We start from the raw sequence: 17,567 nt of genomic DNA, 5'->3' as shown, positions 1-17,567 counted from the left end.
GTGCTGAGCCTCCCGTGTCCTCTTCTGGGAGCAGGTTTGTCCATAACCAGGACTGGGAGGCAACTCAGCGTGTGGCCGAGGCCCACGATCCTGACAGTGTCGCCAAGGTGCTTGTGGGGCAGGCCCGGGAGCCCTTGGAGGAGAAGGACTTTCAGAAAGCACAAGGGCTGCTGCTTCGGGCCCAGAGACCGGGCCTGGCCCTCAATTATTATAAGGTAGGGCACCGGATTCAGGGCCATGATGAGGAGGGGGAGAGAGTGTAAGAACCCACAGAGCACTACACTAACCACTACTACTGGGAAAGATCCAGAGAGTTAGCACTGGAGAGGGGGAAGGAGACAAGGAGGAGAAGAGAGGTGCAAGGACCTAGGGATCCGTGGCCCATAGTATAGAGCACCTGTGTGGCAGTGGGAAGGTGTGACGCCGGCCTCTGCCTTCCTGATACCTGGAGATCTGAGCAGGAGGCTGGATTATGGAGCGACGCCCTGCGGATCTGCAAGGACTATGTGCCGGGCCAGCTGGAGGCTCTGCAGGAAGAGTATGAGCGGGAGGCTACCAAGAAAGGGGCCAGGTATGACGCCAGGAGGCAGCAAGTGTCGGCAGGGCTGGAGGGTGGGTCACAAGGCTCGTGGACCAAGCTCGCCAGTGGGAGCAGGCTGGAGAGTATAGCCGTGCCGTCGACTGCTACCTCAAGGTGCGGGGCTCAGGCAGCAGCAGCCTGGTGGAAAAGTGCTGGATGAAGGTGAGGCGGGCTCCACCCTTCCTGGCCGCCCACTTCCCGGACCGCCCTCACAGCCAGCACACATTCCTCAGACATTGCTTTTTCCTCCTGGGCCTCTCATTTTCGCTCAGGCGGCAGGTACCTGCTGAGTGCTTGCTAGATGCTAGAGCCAGAACTATGAAAACTATAAAAGGGAATCTGAGGTGGAACCCCTAACAGCCTGAAATTGGGGGAAGTTGGACACCACTGTCGCTCAACTAATTGAGTACCTTGGTGAAAACTAAAGGATGTGATTTGAAGTGGAGTTCAGAGGAGGGTGAGGTCTCGACTGAGGGAGGGAGGCTTTGTGAGGGAGGGGGCAGACCTGGGACCAGAGCTGGAAGGGCAAATCCAGAGGCCGGAGCTGGGGCCAGATGGATGCCCTCCTCTATGTAGAAGCTCCTAAAAAGAAGAATTTAGCCGGTTAAGCCAAGTCAGGAGGTTTCATCAATTCCTAAATATATATATATGTAATCACATTTTATTATCTTAGAAATTGGGTTGCATGTGAAGTTTTTTTTTTTTTAAGATTTATTTATTTGACACAGAGAGAGAGATCAAAAGTAGGCAGAGAGGCAGGCAGAGAGGGAGGGGGAAGCAGGCTCCCCACTGAGCAGAGAGCGCGATTCGGGACTTGATCCCAGGACCCTGAGATCATGACCCAAGCTGAAGGCAGAGGGTTAACCCGCTGAGCCATTCAGGCGCCCCTGCATGTGAAGTTTTAAAGGATGTATCTGGGGTACCTGGGTGACTTGGTGGGTAAAGCATCTGACTCTTAATTTTTGGCTCAGCACATCTTCTCAGGGTTGTGAGATCAAGTTCTGCATTGGGCTCTGCACTGGGTGCAGAATCTGCCTTAGATTCGCTCTTCTTCTCCCTCTGCCCCTCCCCACTCATGCTGTCTGAAACAAAAAATAACAAAAAATAAGTAAATGATACATCTTTGATTCAGAGAAATATGGTATTAGGAGTTTGAGGGGGATGTGGAGTCAGTGCCTCGGATCCCAGGTCTGAACGTCTACTTCTGCCTGGCAGCTTCCGAGGGGGCTGGTGCCGGAGTGAGTCACGTGACAGGACTCCCTCCTCTGAGACCCCGCCCCAGGAAGCTGTAGGTGGGGTTTTGAGCCCCAAACGTGGCTTCAGGGCCCTTTCCTCCTGTTCCGTTTGCACAACACCCAATGTCCCTTCACCCTGCGTTCCCCCCTCCAGCACGACCAGTGGTCTTTCTAGGTGGAGATCAATTATCGCCCCTTTATTTATCTTAGAGAAATGACAGACCCATTCCCGCCCTTCCTCCCCCCAGGTAGAGAGGCACAGAGGCTCTTGGATTGCTGAGGGTGCTGGTATCAAAGGCAGTGGCCAAGCAGGAAAGAAGCCACAAAAGGGGCAGGTCGGTGAAGGCTTGAGCCAGTCAGTGAATAATGGGGACGAATCTCTTCTCATCTGTCAGCTTCAGGCCTCTAAACTTGGCCTGTTTTGGAGTATTTTGTGTGTGGTCCCCAGGAGACGTGTTTGAGGAGCCCTTGCAATCTTCAGACAGACCATGTCTGAGCCTCTCCCTAGGGCAGCTGTGTTGGAGTCTCTCCTTAGCGGGACTGTGATGGGTTCTTGCAGAGGGAGTGAGATGGGTTTTCCCACACCAACTGTACTGGCCCCTTTCAAAGTGGCTCTGTTGGCTCTGCTCAGAATGACTGTGTCTGTTCCTCTCACACAGACTGTGTCCACTTCTTTCAGAGGGACTACAGTGAGTTCTCTCTGAGGAACTGCGACCACTCCTCTCAGAGGTCCTGTGCTGTCTTCTCTCAGAAGGGCTGTGTCCTCTCACCTCTAAGGGACTGTGATGAGTTTTCTGAAAGAAACTGCGACATCTCCTCTCACAAGGACTGCGACATCTCCTCTCACAAGGACTACGACATCTCCTCTCACAGGGACTCCGATGGCTCCTTTCAGAGGAACTGTGATGTCTTCTCCGAGGACGACTTCGATGGCGACTCTCGGAGGGACTGCGATGGCTCCTTTCAGAGGAATTACTTGGGATTCTCTCCCTTACAAAGCTATGGTGGTTTCGCTGCTTGGGTGTGAGTTTGTCTTTAAGGTGACTGTGTGAGGTTCTCTTAAGTGAACCATGTAGATTCCTCCCTCTGGCTTGAACTCTTGTTCCTATTTTGGAGCTTTTGGACTCCTGGCTAGAGATTTCACATCTGTAGGAGTTTTTCTTACCTTTGCTGCTCTTGTCGTTTTGAACAATGACCACAGCCTGTCCGACTGAAGTGGTTTTGAAAATAGCACTTCTTTGGGAAACTATGGGCTTGGGTCGTTGGGTATGTCTACGTTGGAAAGAGCTACTTCTTTTTGGTTGATGAGCTGATCTGAATTGCTGTATTTCTTCCCCTAACATGTCCTGCTTAGTGGTTATGTCTGTTGGCTTTAGCTTAATAACTGACCTCCTATCTCTTTTGATATCTCTTGAGGAGGAATCATCTCTGGCTTTTTGTTTTGGATGGTGGTTGTTGCTTGAACGCAAATGGTCTGGCCTTGACCTGTCCTCAGGCTTCTGTCCAGCAAAAGCCATTAGTCTTCGTGCTCTCTGGAATGTTTGCTTTAGGCCTTGAAAAAGCTGTTGAATGAATTTGGGTTGGGATGATTTCTTAGATTCTCTTTTTGAAGAGGCAGTAGTTGTCTGAGATGCTCCATTCCTCTTCCGTCTTAACTGGGCTGGTAAATCCCGAGAAGAACTCCGTATTGTGGTTCTACCATTTGTGTAGAACTTTGTGTTTTGTCTTCTGCCTCCTGTAGTGATTCTTTTATTTGGGTATTTTGAACTATGGGTCTTTTTGGTTCTCCTTTTAGCCCATTTTTCATCCTGATTGCTTTCAGAGTCACTCTCTGGTAGAGAGTGAACTTGAGTAAACTCATAGTGCCCTAGCCCTCCAGTTGTTGTCTTTCCTGCTAGGGTAGGGCTCCTATACTGTCTTTGCGTGATGTGGACTCGTACAGGAGCAGGAGACTGGGAAGATACAGACTGGAAATCTATTGTAGAAGTAGGACTCTTGGAAGCTCGAGAATAGACTTTAGCTTTCCTTAGTGATGGTGATATAGAACTCCTTGGTGTGATGGATCTGTCTCTTCTGTGGTACTTTGGGACTTCGGATCTTTTCTTAGTTCGCAACCTAAAGCCAAAACTCACCTTAATCTCTCCGTGGTTTTCTGGAGTGCTTACAAGGTGGAGCTGTGGGTATATAAAAAGGTAAGTGCCCTGTAATTTATGATGGCAATTAAGTCCTGCACATAGGCCACACTGTAGGCAGATAGGGTATTTTAAAACCAGACCTGAAGTTAGAGGTGGAGGTACATTGGGGGGTATTTGACTCCTTAACAGTTTTGCTGCCATTTTTAGCCGCAGATCTTGTAGCAACTGGAACTGTTCTGACAAGTCAGTCTTGGCCTGGGGAAGATAACTTGGCTTGAAACAGTGTTGGGACTCAAAAATCCTTGTCTGTGAACTCTGTGAGTTCTCACTCTCTTCCATTGGAACAGAATCTTTCCTAGTGAAAACTGTATTGAAGGAAGACTCTAAATTTACTGGGGCAGGAGGCTTGCCCTCTGTACATGAAACAGGCATGTGCTGAATGACTTCCTGGGATATATCACTAAGCTTCGAACTTTTCCTTATTTTCGCACTAGCCCCAGAGTGTTGCTGTATTATGGAGGACATGGAGCTACGTGTCCACATCCTTAAGGCTATTCTTTGTTCGTGACCATGATAGGAAGTGTGTCTCTGAATGTAGTTTTTGGACACTGAAGTCTGAGAAATAATACTTCTACTCTTCTCTAGCAGACTCTTGGAAAGTTCCATCAGTTCTGCAGGAACCCCAAATAAATTCTGAATAGATTGACAAATATCTGCAGTGGCTCTTTCCATTAAAGATGTTTGAGAACAAAGGTTCCTTTCCATAGTGGTTGCCAAGACATTCCCTAACACTAGCATCTTGGAGAGATATTTTCTGGGTAGTCGCTGTCTCCAGGAGTGATTCTCCCAGACATTCTGTTGTCTGCTCAAGACAGACCAGTTAAGGCCTCTTTGAGTTCCTGATCCTGACTGGAAGGTCCTAGATGGTGATCTCCAGCTTTGCAGTGGATGCTGGGATAGGCGCTGGAGTGAATTCTCTAGCTTCTCCACCTGTTTTTTATCAGTCCTCTTAGATATGACACCCACTCCTGGGATCTCAAAATGTGGGATTTCTACAATGTTAGCTATCTTATCCGAGGATTGATTGTGAAGGGACAAGGGAAGCGTTGAAGTTTGTATCATAGTAGGGTCTATAAAGTATTCTTCAGACTGCAAAATATCTGTCCCAAAGTTTTTTATATCCAAGGCCCTTGACACTTCTGGCATCTCCAGATCACAAAGGCTTCCTAATTCAGATGCTTCGACAGAGCTTGAGATGAGCGAGTTTGAAGAGTTCTGTAGAAATCTAGAGAAAGAATTCCCTATTTGTAACTCCTCTCTTGACATAAAATCCTCGGATTCCCTATCCTGATATATCTGTACTAGATTCAAATCCTCACATTCCATGATTTGAGGCCCTGTTTTTATCCCCATTCCTTTCACAGCCTGAAGCCCTTGTTCATGAGTGAACACTGTCAATTCCTCCAAAGAAAATGGTGGCTGTGATAGTGATTCTGAAGATTTCTCTTTGGTATTTGGCCTCATAGTTAGTTCTACAGGATCTACCGTTTCTTGAAGATGTGGCCTTGGGAAGAAATCCAAACAATCCATTACTTCAGTAGCTGATTCTAAGGAGACTCCTATTGGTTCTACAATCTGAGGAATGGGTAGTGGTGCTAATTCCTCAGATTTTACAATTTGAAGTGGTGGCCCTGGGATTAACACAGTCTTTACAATTTGAAAGCCTGTCGACTTCCTTATATCCAAAATCTGGTGTGTTGGCTCTGTGGTTAATTCCTTTGATTCTATACTTTGCAACAATAGCCCTGAGGTAAACTCAGAAGGTCTCACATCTTGTACTTTTGGAGTCAGTTCAACATAGTCTACCATTTGAGAGGTCCCCCCTGGTGTTAATGCTACAGACTTTACAACCTGAAGTGGTGGCCCAGGTGTCACTTTCACATATTCAACAACTTTTGGGGGGCCTATTGAGGTTATTCCTATTGGTTGAGCAGCTTGAAGCTGTGTCTTTGTAGATCCTGTGACTTGATCTAGCGGCTTTGGACTAATCCTTATAAGCTCTGTAATTTGACCCTGTAGTCCTGGAGCTATCTGTGAATATTTCATACTTTGATTCTGTGACTGTGTCAGCCCCATCGGTCCATCCCCTTGCTGCTGTGTCTCAGATGTGAGCTCTACAGATTCTGCATGTCCTGTAGCTTGACCTGTTTGCCTTGGGGACAAATCTAAAGATTTCTCCCTTTGAAGCCATTGCTTAGAGGTTGAACCCACAGATTCAGGAACTGGATATCTTAGCCTTGGTGTCATCTCTGAAGATTTTGGCACATGATGTAATGACTCTGTAGTCAGTGCTTCTGATTCTTCCCTTTGCAGTCTTTTCTCGGAGATAACCTCCGCAAATTCTAGTGCTTGAGGATAGGGCCTTGGAGCGCTCTCTGTATATCCAGTGGTTTTACTTATTGGCTTTGGGGTCATGCCAAGGAATTCCTTCTCTGATGGCCTTGCTTTGAGGGTCAGCCCCATAGTTTCTGTAGTGTGATGCTTGGGCTCTGGTGTCATCTCTTCAGATCCTGTAACTTTCTGCACTGACCTTGTATAGGATTCCCCCAAGTCCTTAACTTGAGGCCATGACTGAGAGAGCAACTCGAGAGTTTCTGGGATTTTCTTTAAGGTTAATTCTAAGGATTCAGAGCCTTGATCCCTTAGCACATGAGTCAGATCAACAGATTCTGGGACTTGAAGATCTAGCCTTAGAGGCACTCCTGAAGATTCCATGATTTTACTTGTTGACTTTGGGGTCAACCCCACAGATTTTTCTACAGTTTCATTGCCTTGATATGCCAACCTTTCTGTGGTATGATAAATTGGTACTGAAATCAAATTTACAGATTTGGAGACTTGATGCTTTGGTGTTGGGATCACCAAATTCACAGATTTAGGGACTTGAGGCTTTGGTGTTGGGTTCATCTCTGCACCTTCTACAAATTGATGCCCTGGCCTAGGGATTATCTCAGAGGAGTCTGTGATTTGATAGCTCCTTGTTGGAGTTAGTTTCTCAGATTTTGTTCTTGGAAGCAGTAACTCTACAGATTTCATATCTTGTTGCAGAGATGCTGAAGACAATGTCACATGTTTTATACTTTGCAACTTTGCTTCTGGAGTAAACTCCAAAGGTTTCTCACCTTGTCGCTGTGATTCTGGAGACAAATTTGAAAATTTAACACTATGCAACATGAACTTCTTAGTTGGCTCTGGTGCCAACACTGTTGATTTCATACCTTGCCATCCTGAAGTCAACTCTTGGCAATTCATACCTTGCTGTGGGGACCCTGGTGTCAACTCCACAGGTTTCACATCTTGAAAACATAGTTCCGGTGCAAAGACCTCAGAATTAACACTTGGTGACCTTAGGCATGATGGAAACCCTGAAGAATTAGCACTTGGAGGCTGTAGCTGTAGGTTTGACTTCAAAGATGTCACATCTTGAGAACATGGCTCTGATTCAAACACCATAGATTTCTGCCTGAGGCAAGAAATCAAATCCTTAGAATTCACATCTTGAGGTTGTGACCCTAGTTTCAAGGCCAGAGATTTCACATCTTGAAAACACAACTTTGATGCAAACACCACAGATCTCTCACTGTGCTGCCTGAGGTGTGAGGGCAACTCCCCAGAATTCATACCTTGAGGATGTGGCCCTGGATTTAACTCCACAGATTTCACTTTTGTAAAACATGGCTCTAGTGCAAACATCTCATATTTCAAGTCCTGCAGCTCAGAGCCTGAAGCCAGTTTCACAGAATTTCCACCACAAGACACTGGCTCTTTGTTAGTCTTCACAGACTTTACAACTTCAAGCAGTGGCTTTGGTAAAAATAACACAGATTTCATACCATTCAGCGAAGAGCCTAAAGTGAACACTGAGTGCACAGCTTGTTGCTGTGACGCACAGTGATTGTCCAAAAACTGGATTTCTGGAAACTTTGTCCCTGGAATTAACTCAGAAGATTTTACACCTTGCAAATGTGGTCCAGGGTTGAACAGAATAGATTTTGTACCTTGATATTGTGACATAGGATTCAAGTCAGAGGGTTTCATGCCTTGCATCTGTGGGTCTGGATTAAACTTTATAGCATTTATGCATTGAAGTTCTGACCCAAAATTCAAATCAGAAGAATTCACACCTTGCAGCTGTGGGCCACAGTTTAATTCTTGTGATGTTATACCTTGAAATTTTGTCCCTGGACTCAATTCACGTTTCACATTTTGTAAATGTTGCACAGGGTCGAACATAAGAGATTTTATACCTAGAACTTCTGACCCCAGATTCAAATCAAAAGATCTCATACCTTGACATTTAATCCCTGAAGTCAACTCAAAAGATTGTATACCTTGTAAAGGTGGCCCAAGTTCATACCTCATAGAATTAGCACATTGTACTTTTGGGTCTGGATCCAACTCCAAAGAATTTACACACTTCATCTGTGGCCCAGGGTTGCACTCCATAGGTGGTACAGCAAGAAACTTTGACCCTGGAATCAATTCGGATTTTAAATATTGTAAATGTGGTTCAGCGCTGAACACCATATATGTCTCACTTTGATTCCTGAACCCTGGATTCACCTGAGATCCTGGATCTTGACATTTTGTCCCTGAAGTCAATTCAAAGGACTGTACACCTTGCAAAGGTGGCCCAGGTTTGCACCCCATAGAATTTTCACATTGTAATTTTGGCTCTGGATTCAACTTAGAAGAATTTACACACTTCATCTGTGGCTCAGGGCTGCATTCCATATGTGCTACAGCAAGAAACTTTGACCCTGGAATCAATTCAGATTTCAAATCTTGCAGATGTGGATCAAGGTTGAACACAATAGTTGTCTCCCTTGGGATCTCTGAACTCAACTCAGAAGACTTTGTACCTTGAAGTTTTGAAACTGAAGTTAATTCAGAAGGGTTTATACCTTGCAAGGGTGGCTCAGATTTGCATCCAACAGAATTTACACACTGCAGTTTTGGTTTTGAAATAAATGCAGAAGAATTCACATCTTGCAAAGGTGGCCCAGGGCAGAACACCTGGGATTTTATACCTCGAGGCTCTAATCCAGAATTCAACTCAGATTTTACACCTTTCAATTGTGGTCCAGTACTGAATGCCCTAGCATTTATACACTGAAGCTGTGGGGCTAGATTAAATTCAGAGGATTTCCCACCTTGTAATTTAGGCTGATGCTTCGTTTCCAGAAATGGCTCATATGGAAGCTTCCTGTCTGTGCACAACTCAGGTTTTATCTCTTGTGACTGTGGCCCGGGATTGAACTTGAAGGATGGCATTTCTTGAAGCCTTGATCCCTGGCATAACTCAGAGGATTTAACATCTTGCCACTGTTGCTCAGGATTGGATTCCTTAGATTTCACATCTTGGAGCTTTGTCTCTTTGCACAATTCTGAAGATTTTATATGTTGCAAATGTGGTCCAGGGTTGTATACCACAAATTTCACACTTTGAAGCTCTGGCCGTGGTTTCAACTTAAAAGACTTCTCTTCTTGCCGCTGCTTCCCAGGATTGAACTCGGAAGATATCACATTGCAAATCTTTGATTCCAAGGCTAACTCAGAGGGTTTTGCGACCTGGAACTCTAGGTCCTGGTTGACCTCTGTGGTTTTCATTATTTGAAGCTTTACAGACTCAGGAGATTTTGCACCTTGCAACGTTGCCCCAGGGCTGAATTTCAGAGATTTCATGCCTTGAAGGTGTGACCCTGGTGTCAACATAGGCAATTTCCTATTTTGTAACTGTGGGACTGACTCAAACCCCAAAGATTTCACATCTTGGGTCTTTGCAGCTAGAGTCAACTCAAGAGGTTTCATGTCTTGCCACGTGGGTCTGATAAGGAACTCCACAGATTCTCTACTTTGAAGCTTTGTTTTTGGTGTTAACTCAGAAGATGGTACACCTTGTAACTGCAGAACCGGTTTTAACTGAACAGATTTCAAATCTTGGAGCCTGTACTCTAGCTTCAAATCAGATTTCCCACCTTGTCTCTGTGGTCCGGGGTTGAACTCCACAGATTTCACACCTTGAAGCTTCCTCATCTGAATTAAATCAGATTTCCCACCTTGTAGCTTTGGACCGTGGTTGAACTCAGAGGGTTTCACTTGTTGAAGTTTTGACCCTGGGATCACTTCAGAAGATCCCATACCTTGCAAGTGTGATCTAGAACCAAACCCTGCCGATTTTTTATCTTGAAGTTTAATACCCATGATCAACTCAGAACATTTCACGTCTTGTAACTGTGGGCCTGCTTTCATACCTGAAAACTTCCTCTCCCGGGTCAGATCAGAAGATTTTTCACCTTGTAACTTTGGATTAGCTTTCAATTCTGCAGATTTCACACCTCGAAGCTTTTCCCTTGGGATCACTTGTGAAGATTTCCCATCCTTCAAGTGTGGTCCAGACTTGAAATTCATAGATTTTACATCTCGAAGCTTTATACCCATGATCAACCTAGAAGATGTCATATCTTCCAACTGGGGGCCTGACTTGAAATCCACGGACTTCACTTTTTGAAGCTTTGTCCCCTGTATCAATTCAGAAGATTTCACACCTCTCAGCTGTGGCCCAGGTTTGACATTCACAGATTCCACATCTTGAAACTTTGTTTCTGAGATTAATTTAGAACATTTCACTCCTTGAAACTGTGGATCAGGGTTGGACACCAACTGCACATTTTGAAGCTTTGATCCAAGGGTCAGGTCAGAAGATTTCACAACTTGCACCTGGGGACGGGGAGAGCTTTCTTTATGTTTTACATTTTGAAGCTTTGTCTTTGAGGTCCTTTCAGAAGAATTCACATGTTGTAACAATGGCCCAAGGTTGAAATTTGTACATTTGGTACCTTGAATTTTTGTTCCAGTTATCAGTGTAGAAAATGTTATACCTTTCAACTGTGAACTTGGATTTAACTCAGTAAATGTCTTATCTTGGGACTTTATCTCAGGTGACAACTTAGAAGGTTTTAGATCATGCCACTGTGACCCAGAGTTGAAATTCTCAGATTTCACACCTTGAGGCTTTGTCTGAAGAGTCAATTCAGATGACTTCGTGCTTGTCAAGTATAGTGGGGAGTTCAATTCTCTAGTTGTATTGCTTTGTAATTGTGACCCTTGGCTTAATACCTCAGATTTCACACCAAGAAGCTGTGGATCTTCCATAAGTACCAGAGACTTCACACCCTGAAGCTGTGCTCCTGGGGATGACTGTAAGGGTTTTACTTCTTGAAGCTTTGGTTTTGCAGTCAATTTAGTAGGTTTACTATCATGCATGCAAAGCCTAGATTTCAATGGCATATCACAGAGCTTTGACCTTGAAGTCAGCTCACATGATTTCACACTTCTAACCAGTAGACAAGGTTTCAAATCACAGTCTTGAAGCTTATGTTCCTGGAGTGATGCCGAAGATTGTGTATCTTGGAGCTTTGGCCTTGGAGTTAATGCAGATGACTTTCTATGTTTCAACCCTAGAGACTTGACACCTTGAGACTGTAACCCTATAGACTTCACACCTTGGAAATCAGGTCCTGGTATCCACTGGATACACCTCATTCTTTCCAGCTGTGGCTCTTTTTTGAACTCAGTAGTTTTTACATCTTGAAGCTGTGGCTCTGAGGTTGATGCCAAAACCTTCCCTTTTTGCAGCTGTGTTCCTGCGAGCACCCCAGGGGTTTTCATGTTCTGCAGCCATGGCCCAAGGTCTGTATATATTGCACCTTGAGTTTTGGATCCAAGAGTCAATTCAAATGACTTCACATCTCTTAACTGCGTCGAAGATTTCAACCCTATAGCTTTAATACCTTGAGACTGTGACCTGAGATTGAACTCTACAGATTTCACAGCTTGGAACTTAGGTCCTGGTATCCACTGAATGCGTCTCATACTTTCAAGCAGTGGCTCTTGTTTCAACTCAACGGTTTTTACACAAAGCGGTGGCTCTGAAGCTAACTCTGAGCCTTTAATCTGGTGCAGTGGTGCCCCTGGGGTCAACTTAGGAGACTTTATGCTTTGCAACTGTGGTTCAAGTGGTTCAAGTTTGAATTCTTTAGGTTTTAAACCTTGAATATTTGATTCTGGAGTCAAGTCTGATTTCATACTTTCAAACTGTAACTCAAAATTGAGGTCTGGTAATTTTTTACCTTTCAATTTTAGCTCTGGAGTTAACTCCAAAGACAGTCCATCGTCCGACTTAGCCCCTCTCTTCAACTGCTCTGAATTCACACATTGCTGCTTTGGTGAGATTACAGATAGCTTGCCATCCTGTTCTGGCCCAGATGTTAAATTCATGAGTGCCGTCTCTTGAAACTGTTGCCTTGGGGCTAAATCCACAGTTTTTACTCCTTGAAACTTTGATCTTCTGGTCACTTTCACAGAATTTACTTCCTGCTTATTTAGCCTTGGGGTCAACTTTACAGATTTTACACATTGCGGCTTTGGATCTGGAGTTTCCTCTATAGATTGTAAACTTTGCTGCTTTAAACATGGGGTACTGTCGACAAATTTACTATCTTGGGTTTGTGGCTCTAAAGTCAGTTCCTTAGGTTTCACACCTTGCAGTTCAGACCCTTGGAGCAATGGCCCTGGTGCAAAAGGCACAGCTTTCTCACCTTCCATCTTGGGCTCAAATTTCAATTCCACAGTTTGCACATCTTGTTGTTGGGTTCTTTGGACCAACTCCACAGCTTTGGAGTCTTGAGTTCTTGCATGCAGAATCAAGTCAGAAGTTGTACCTTGAAGCTTGGTATCTTGGGTGCTTTTCACAGGTTTGGCATTTTCTATCCGTGGCACTGTGGTTATCTCCATAGATTTCTCACCTTCCAGCTGTGGACTAGGGGTTAGCAAAGTAGATTCCGTACCTTTTAGACCATGTCCTGTAGTTAAGACCACAGATTTCACATCTTTCAGCTCCGAGGTCAACAACTCAGATTTTACCCCTTGAAGTTTTGAGTCCGGGGTCAGCTCCATTGGTTTCATACCCCCCACACTTGGCCCTTGGATCAATTCAGAAGATTTTATACCTTGTAACTGTGTTCTTCTAGCCAACTCAGAATAGTTTACACTTGGCAACTGTGACTCAGGAGTCAACCCCATAGATTTTTCATCTGGTTTCTCTGGCTGGGAAACAATTCTATAAGAAATGTTACCTTCCAAGTTGGACATTTGATCCATCCCAAAACTTTTTACACCTTGAAACAGTGTCTCTGGTACTAGCCTATCAGGCTTGACCACTTGCTTTTGAGGTCCTGGGGACAGCCCCACAGATCTTACTCCCTGCATCTTTGGGTTTGGGGTCAACTCAAAAAATTTCACATATTGTAGTTGTGGCCCTGAGTTTAACTCTGAAGATTTCACACCTTGAGGTTGAGTTCCTGATGTCAGATCACCAAATTTGACATCTTGTAACTGTGGCCCTGGCCCTGGGGTAAGCCCCACCTGTTTTATATCTTGAAGCCCTGAAGATGTCTTTGCTAATTTAGAATCTTGAAATGCTAATTCTGGAGTCATCTCTACAGAATTTCCACCATTAAACACTGATCCTGGAGTCTGCTCCCCAAATCTGACACCTTGAAGTTTTGGCCCTGAGGTCAATTCAGAAAATTTGACATCTTGCTGCCTTGGCCCTAGGTTCAGTTCCTGAGACTTCACACCTTGAAACTGTGGTTCTGAGGTCAATTTCATAGACTGCATGCTGTGAAACTGGGGTCCTTCAATAGACGGAAGAGTTTTCATATTTTCACTCAAGAGCCCTTGGCTTAATGGCAAAGGCAATTCTGTTACAAATCCTAAGGATTGTACATCTTGAACCTGTGTTCCCGGTATACATTGCACATGTTTCAAACCTTGATGCTTTGGTTCTAAGGTCAAATCAGAAAATCTGACATCTTGCAAGCGTGGTCCTGAGTTTTGTTCCACAGATTTCATACATTGAGTTTCTGGTTCTGGAGACAGTTGTACGGACGTAACACTTTGATGCTTTGGCCCTGGGGTAAAATCTGACAATCTGATTTCTTGCACTGGGGAACCTGGGGTCAGTGCATCAGATTTCACACTATGATGTGGGGACCCTGAGATGAAATCTACAGGTTTTTCTCCTTGAAGAAGTGGTCCTGGAGGTAAATTTGAAAATCGGACACTTCGCAAATGTGGCCCTGGGATCAATTTCACACCCTGATGCTGTGCCCCCTTAGTCAATTCCTCTGATATTATACATTGTAGTATTGGCTCTTGTACCAGCTTCTCAGATTCTATCATTCCAGTAGTAGCTGGCTGTTGGATTAAGTTAACATATTCCACATCTTGTAATTGTGGGTCTGGATGCAGTGGTATAGACTTTACTCTCTGGAACTGTGGCTCTGGGGTCAACTCTGGAACATGTCGTTTTGGTCCTGTGATAAATTGTTTAGGTCCCACCACTACTGGGGATGACTCAGGGGTTAACTTCACAGATTTCAAATTTTGCATTAGTGGCTCTGATTTCTCATATTGCATTCGTGGTCCTAAAGTCAATTCCAGGGATCCTTTTACTGAATATGGTGGTACTGGCATCATCTCCTGGATATGTTCAATTTGAGACAATGCCAACCCAAAAGGTTCTGTGTTTTCGTATTCTGACCTTAGGGGTATTTCTGAAGGCTCAGTAACTTGAAGGTGTGGCTTTAGAGTCATTTCTGTAGATTCTGTAACTCGACTTGTTGGTTTTGGTGTTAATGCCACTTGGAGCAAATCCCCAGAAAAGAGCCGTGCAGTTTCTGTGTCTTGATGGCCTGGCCCCGGAGTCATCTCTGAAAAATTCTGAAAATACGGCCTGGGCATCATCCCAGTAGTTCCCGACCCCATAGTTTCCATCATTTGATGGCTTTGCCTTGGACTCATCTCTGAAGATTCTAAGATCTGATGCCATGGGGTCAAACTTGGAGATTCCATGACTTGATGAGGTAGCCGTGGGGTTAATGCTCTAGTTTTTGTGCCTTGAACATATGGTTGTGGAGTCAACTCCACAGAGTCTTGCACTTGAATCCATGACCCAGGAGTCAACTCCAGAGGTTTCCTGACTTGAGATACTGACCTTGAGGTCAAATCCCGAGTTTCCGCAACTTGTGATTGTGGTGTTATGATCATTCCCATGGATGACCCCAGTGCTACTGGAGTTACCTTTAAAGAATGTATGGATTGATGTGATGGCATTGGAATCATCCCTACTGATTCTGTGACTTTAAGTGGTGGCTTTGGAGGTAAACCCACAGATCCTACAACTCCAGGCAGACCAATAGTAGGAGGAGAGCTAGAAGATGTCCAACCAACTCGTTGAGCTGCTCCTGGGGCAAACTGTGAATCCCCAGATTCTATAACATGTGGCAGTGCTGGTGGAATTATTCCTACGAAATCCCTAGCTTGTAATAATGCCACTGGAGTAACTTTCGTGTAATCAGTATCTTGATGCAATGGACTGGAGATCATTTCCAGTGATCTTGTATTTTGACATATTGTCCCTGGAGGAATCTTCAGCGGTCCTGTGATTTGACTTTGTGGCTTTGAGGTTATATTCACTGATTCAGTAACTTCAGGATGTGGCCCAAAAGTCGTTGCCACAGTTTCCACAACTGTGTATTGTGCCTTTGGATGCATCTTTCCTGATGGTATGACTTTATGGTCCAACGATGGGGTTATTTCCCCTGATTTCATGGCTTGAGATGGTGTTCTTGGGGTTATTACCACTGGTTTTACAATATGTAGATGTGACTCATTAATCATCCCCATAGAATCCATGACTTGAAGCAATGCTGTAGGAGTTACCATCACATTATCTGTGACTTGATTCAGGGGTCTGGAGGTCATGTTGGATTCCATAACTCGATGCTGAGCACTTGGTGTTACCTCCACTGGTTTAGTGACTTGATATGATGGTTTAGTGCTTACACTCACTTTTTTTGTGGTTTCCATTGGTTTCCCAACTTTGTCTTGTGGCTGTGGGAACAAACCCACAGATTCGATCACTTCTGAATGTGATTCTGGGATCATCCCCATTGAAGCCATGACTTGAAGTAATGCTAAAGGAGTTACCTTTATGCTCTCTGTAACTTGACATGGTAGACTTGAGGTCAATTCCACATGAGTCATGTGGGACTTAGGCTGCTGAATCCTTTTTTCCAGAAGACCCATGACCCTCTGTTCTATATTAAGTTCTAGAACATGTTTTGGCTCCTTCTGCAGTCCAGTGGTTTTCTCTGGAATTACGTCAGCTCCTAAACTCTTGGGAAGCGGAGTGCCCAATGATGTAACTAAGGGCCTGGATTCAAGGATTTGCGGGCCATCCCCACGTTGTGACTGCTTACCTGGGATAAGTGACTGTGAAATTTCTGTTTCTGTTCGATTTAATCCAGATTCCACTCCAATATTCACATGGAGCTGGAATGATGGATAGTTTGGGAATTTATTGTAGAGACCTTGTTCAGTGCTTTGATGAATGGGCATAGATAGCTGGATTTGAGGTTTCTGTGGTTCGGGAACTCCTCCTTGCACCGCAATTAAATAATTCAGCATTGCCCATGACTCCCTTACAGGCAGAGGCACTGTTTGTTCCCTCAAAGTATAAACCTTCCAAGCCATATGTCCCTCTAACGCCCACCTAACCAAAGGAGAGAGCTGGATTGGAGCCCACCCGGAGAATCGTGGTCTTGCCTTGGTGAAAATAAAATCTGGCCCATGATCCAATGTCAAATGACTCTTGCTCTTTCCCCAATTCTTTGTTTTTTCTTGTTGGCAGAGATCTGGGGATTCAAACACAGAGTTGATAAAAGAGTTTTGGGATCTTAAGGGTGAACGAGCTGCCAAATTCTGTAAAACTTTTGATTTCCCAAACTCTGAGAGCTGAAAAGGAGGCAGTGCTGTGCCTTGGTTCCTGAACATGGAAGACTGGTTTTTGGGTAAAATAGGTAAACTATGGCTCTGGAGTTGCCGGGTTGTTCCTTTAGAAAAGACGGGAAGGTGGGACAGGCTGGAGTTGTTGCATAATGATCCAGAGGAGCTGCTGTCCTTAGTAGAATGTTTTGCCTTCTTACAGCCACAACGGGGTAGAACAGGCTCCTGAGCCACAAGCACAGAGGAGGTGGAGGAAGAAATCGAATCCTGTGATTCAGGCAAACAGAATTCTGTAAGACTTGATCTAGGAAATAAAGAAAAGTTTCCATTTGCTTTGGGGCAGGAAAAAGTAGGAAAAGGGAAAGGTAATGGCTATTTCAAATGTGAAATATTTTGTCCTGAGGGAGAACAATAACAACAAAAGAGGTTGTTTTCCCCAATCTCAATTACTTATATAAAGAATTCCTCTATGAGGCGGAGAGGAAGGTATGGGTCTCCATTCCAATCAGAAATGATCCATGGACTAAACCTTTGGACCCAGAATTTATGCCCACTGCCCAAACTAAGTAAATAAGCAACCAACTAACAATCTCTCTTTTCCCTCTCTTTTTCCCTCCCTCTTTCCCTCTTTCCCACCTCCCTTCTTCGGTCTCTTCCTCCCTCCCTCTTAAAAGTTCTACCACCTTTGGGGCATCTGGCTAGCTC

General features: G+C 44.7%; 1 protein-coding gene and 1 long non-coding RNA gene across 2 annotated transcripts in view; one reads left to right on the top strand and one right to left on the bottom strand.

Moving 5' to 3' along the window:
* Window positions 1–628: 628 nt before the first annotated feature.
* On the top strand, window positions 629–2,147 carry LOC116596018. Its single transcript, XR_004287969.1, has 3 exons — window positions 629–742; window positions 853–1,037; window positions 2,064–2,147. It is a non-coding gene; the product is annotated as an uncharacterized LOC116596018 (long non-coding RNA).
* LOC116596010 overlaps window positions 2,140–17,567 on the bottom strand; it is a 30,654-nt gene continuing 15,226 nt past the window's right edge. Inside the window, exon 4 of the mRNA XM_032352954.1 lies at window positions 2,140–17,166. Within this exon, the coding sequence (XP_032208845.1) occupies window positions 2,172–17,166 (14,995 nt within the window). The 3' untranslated portion in view covers window positions 2,140–2,171. The remainder of the gene's footprint in view (window positions 17,167–17,567) is intronic.

The sequence above is a fragment of the Mustela erminea genome, chromosome 7 (genome assembly GCF_009829155.1).
Source record: "Mustela erminea isolate mMusErm1 chromosome 7, mMusErm1.Pri, whole genome shotgun sequence".
NCBI classification, from domain to species: domain Eukaryota; kingdom Metazoa; phylum Chordata; class Mammalia; order Carnivora; family Mustelidae; genus Mustela; species Mustela erminea.
This window is presented reverse-complemented; position numbering and strand designations above follow the sequence as displayed.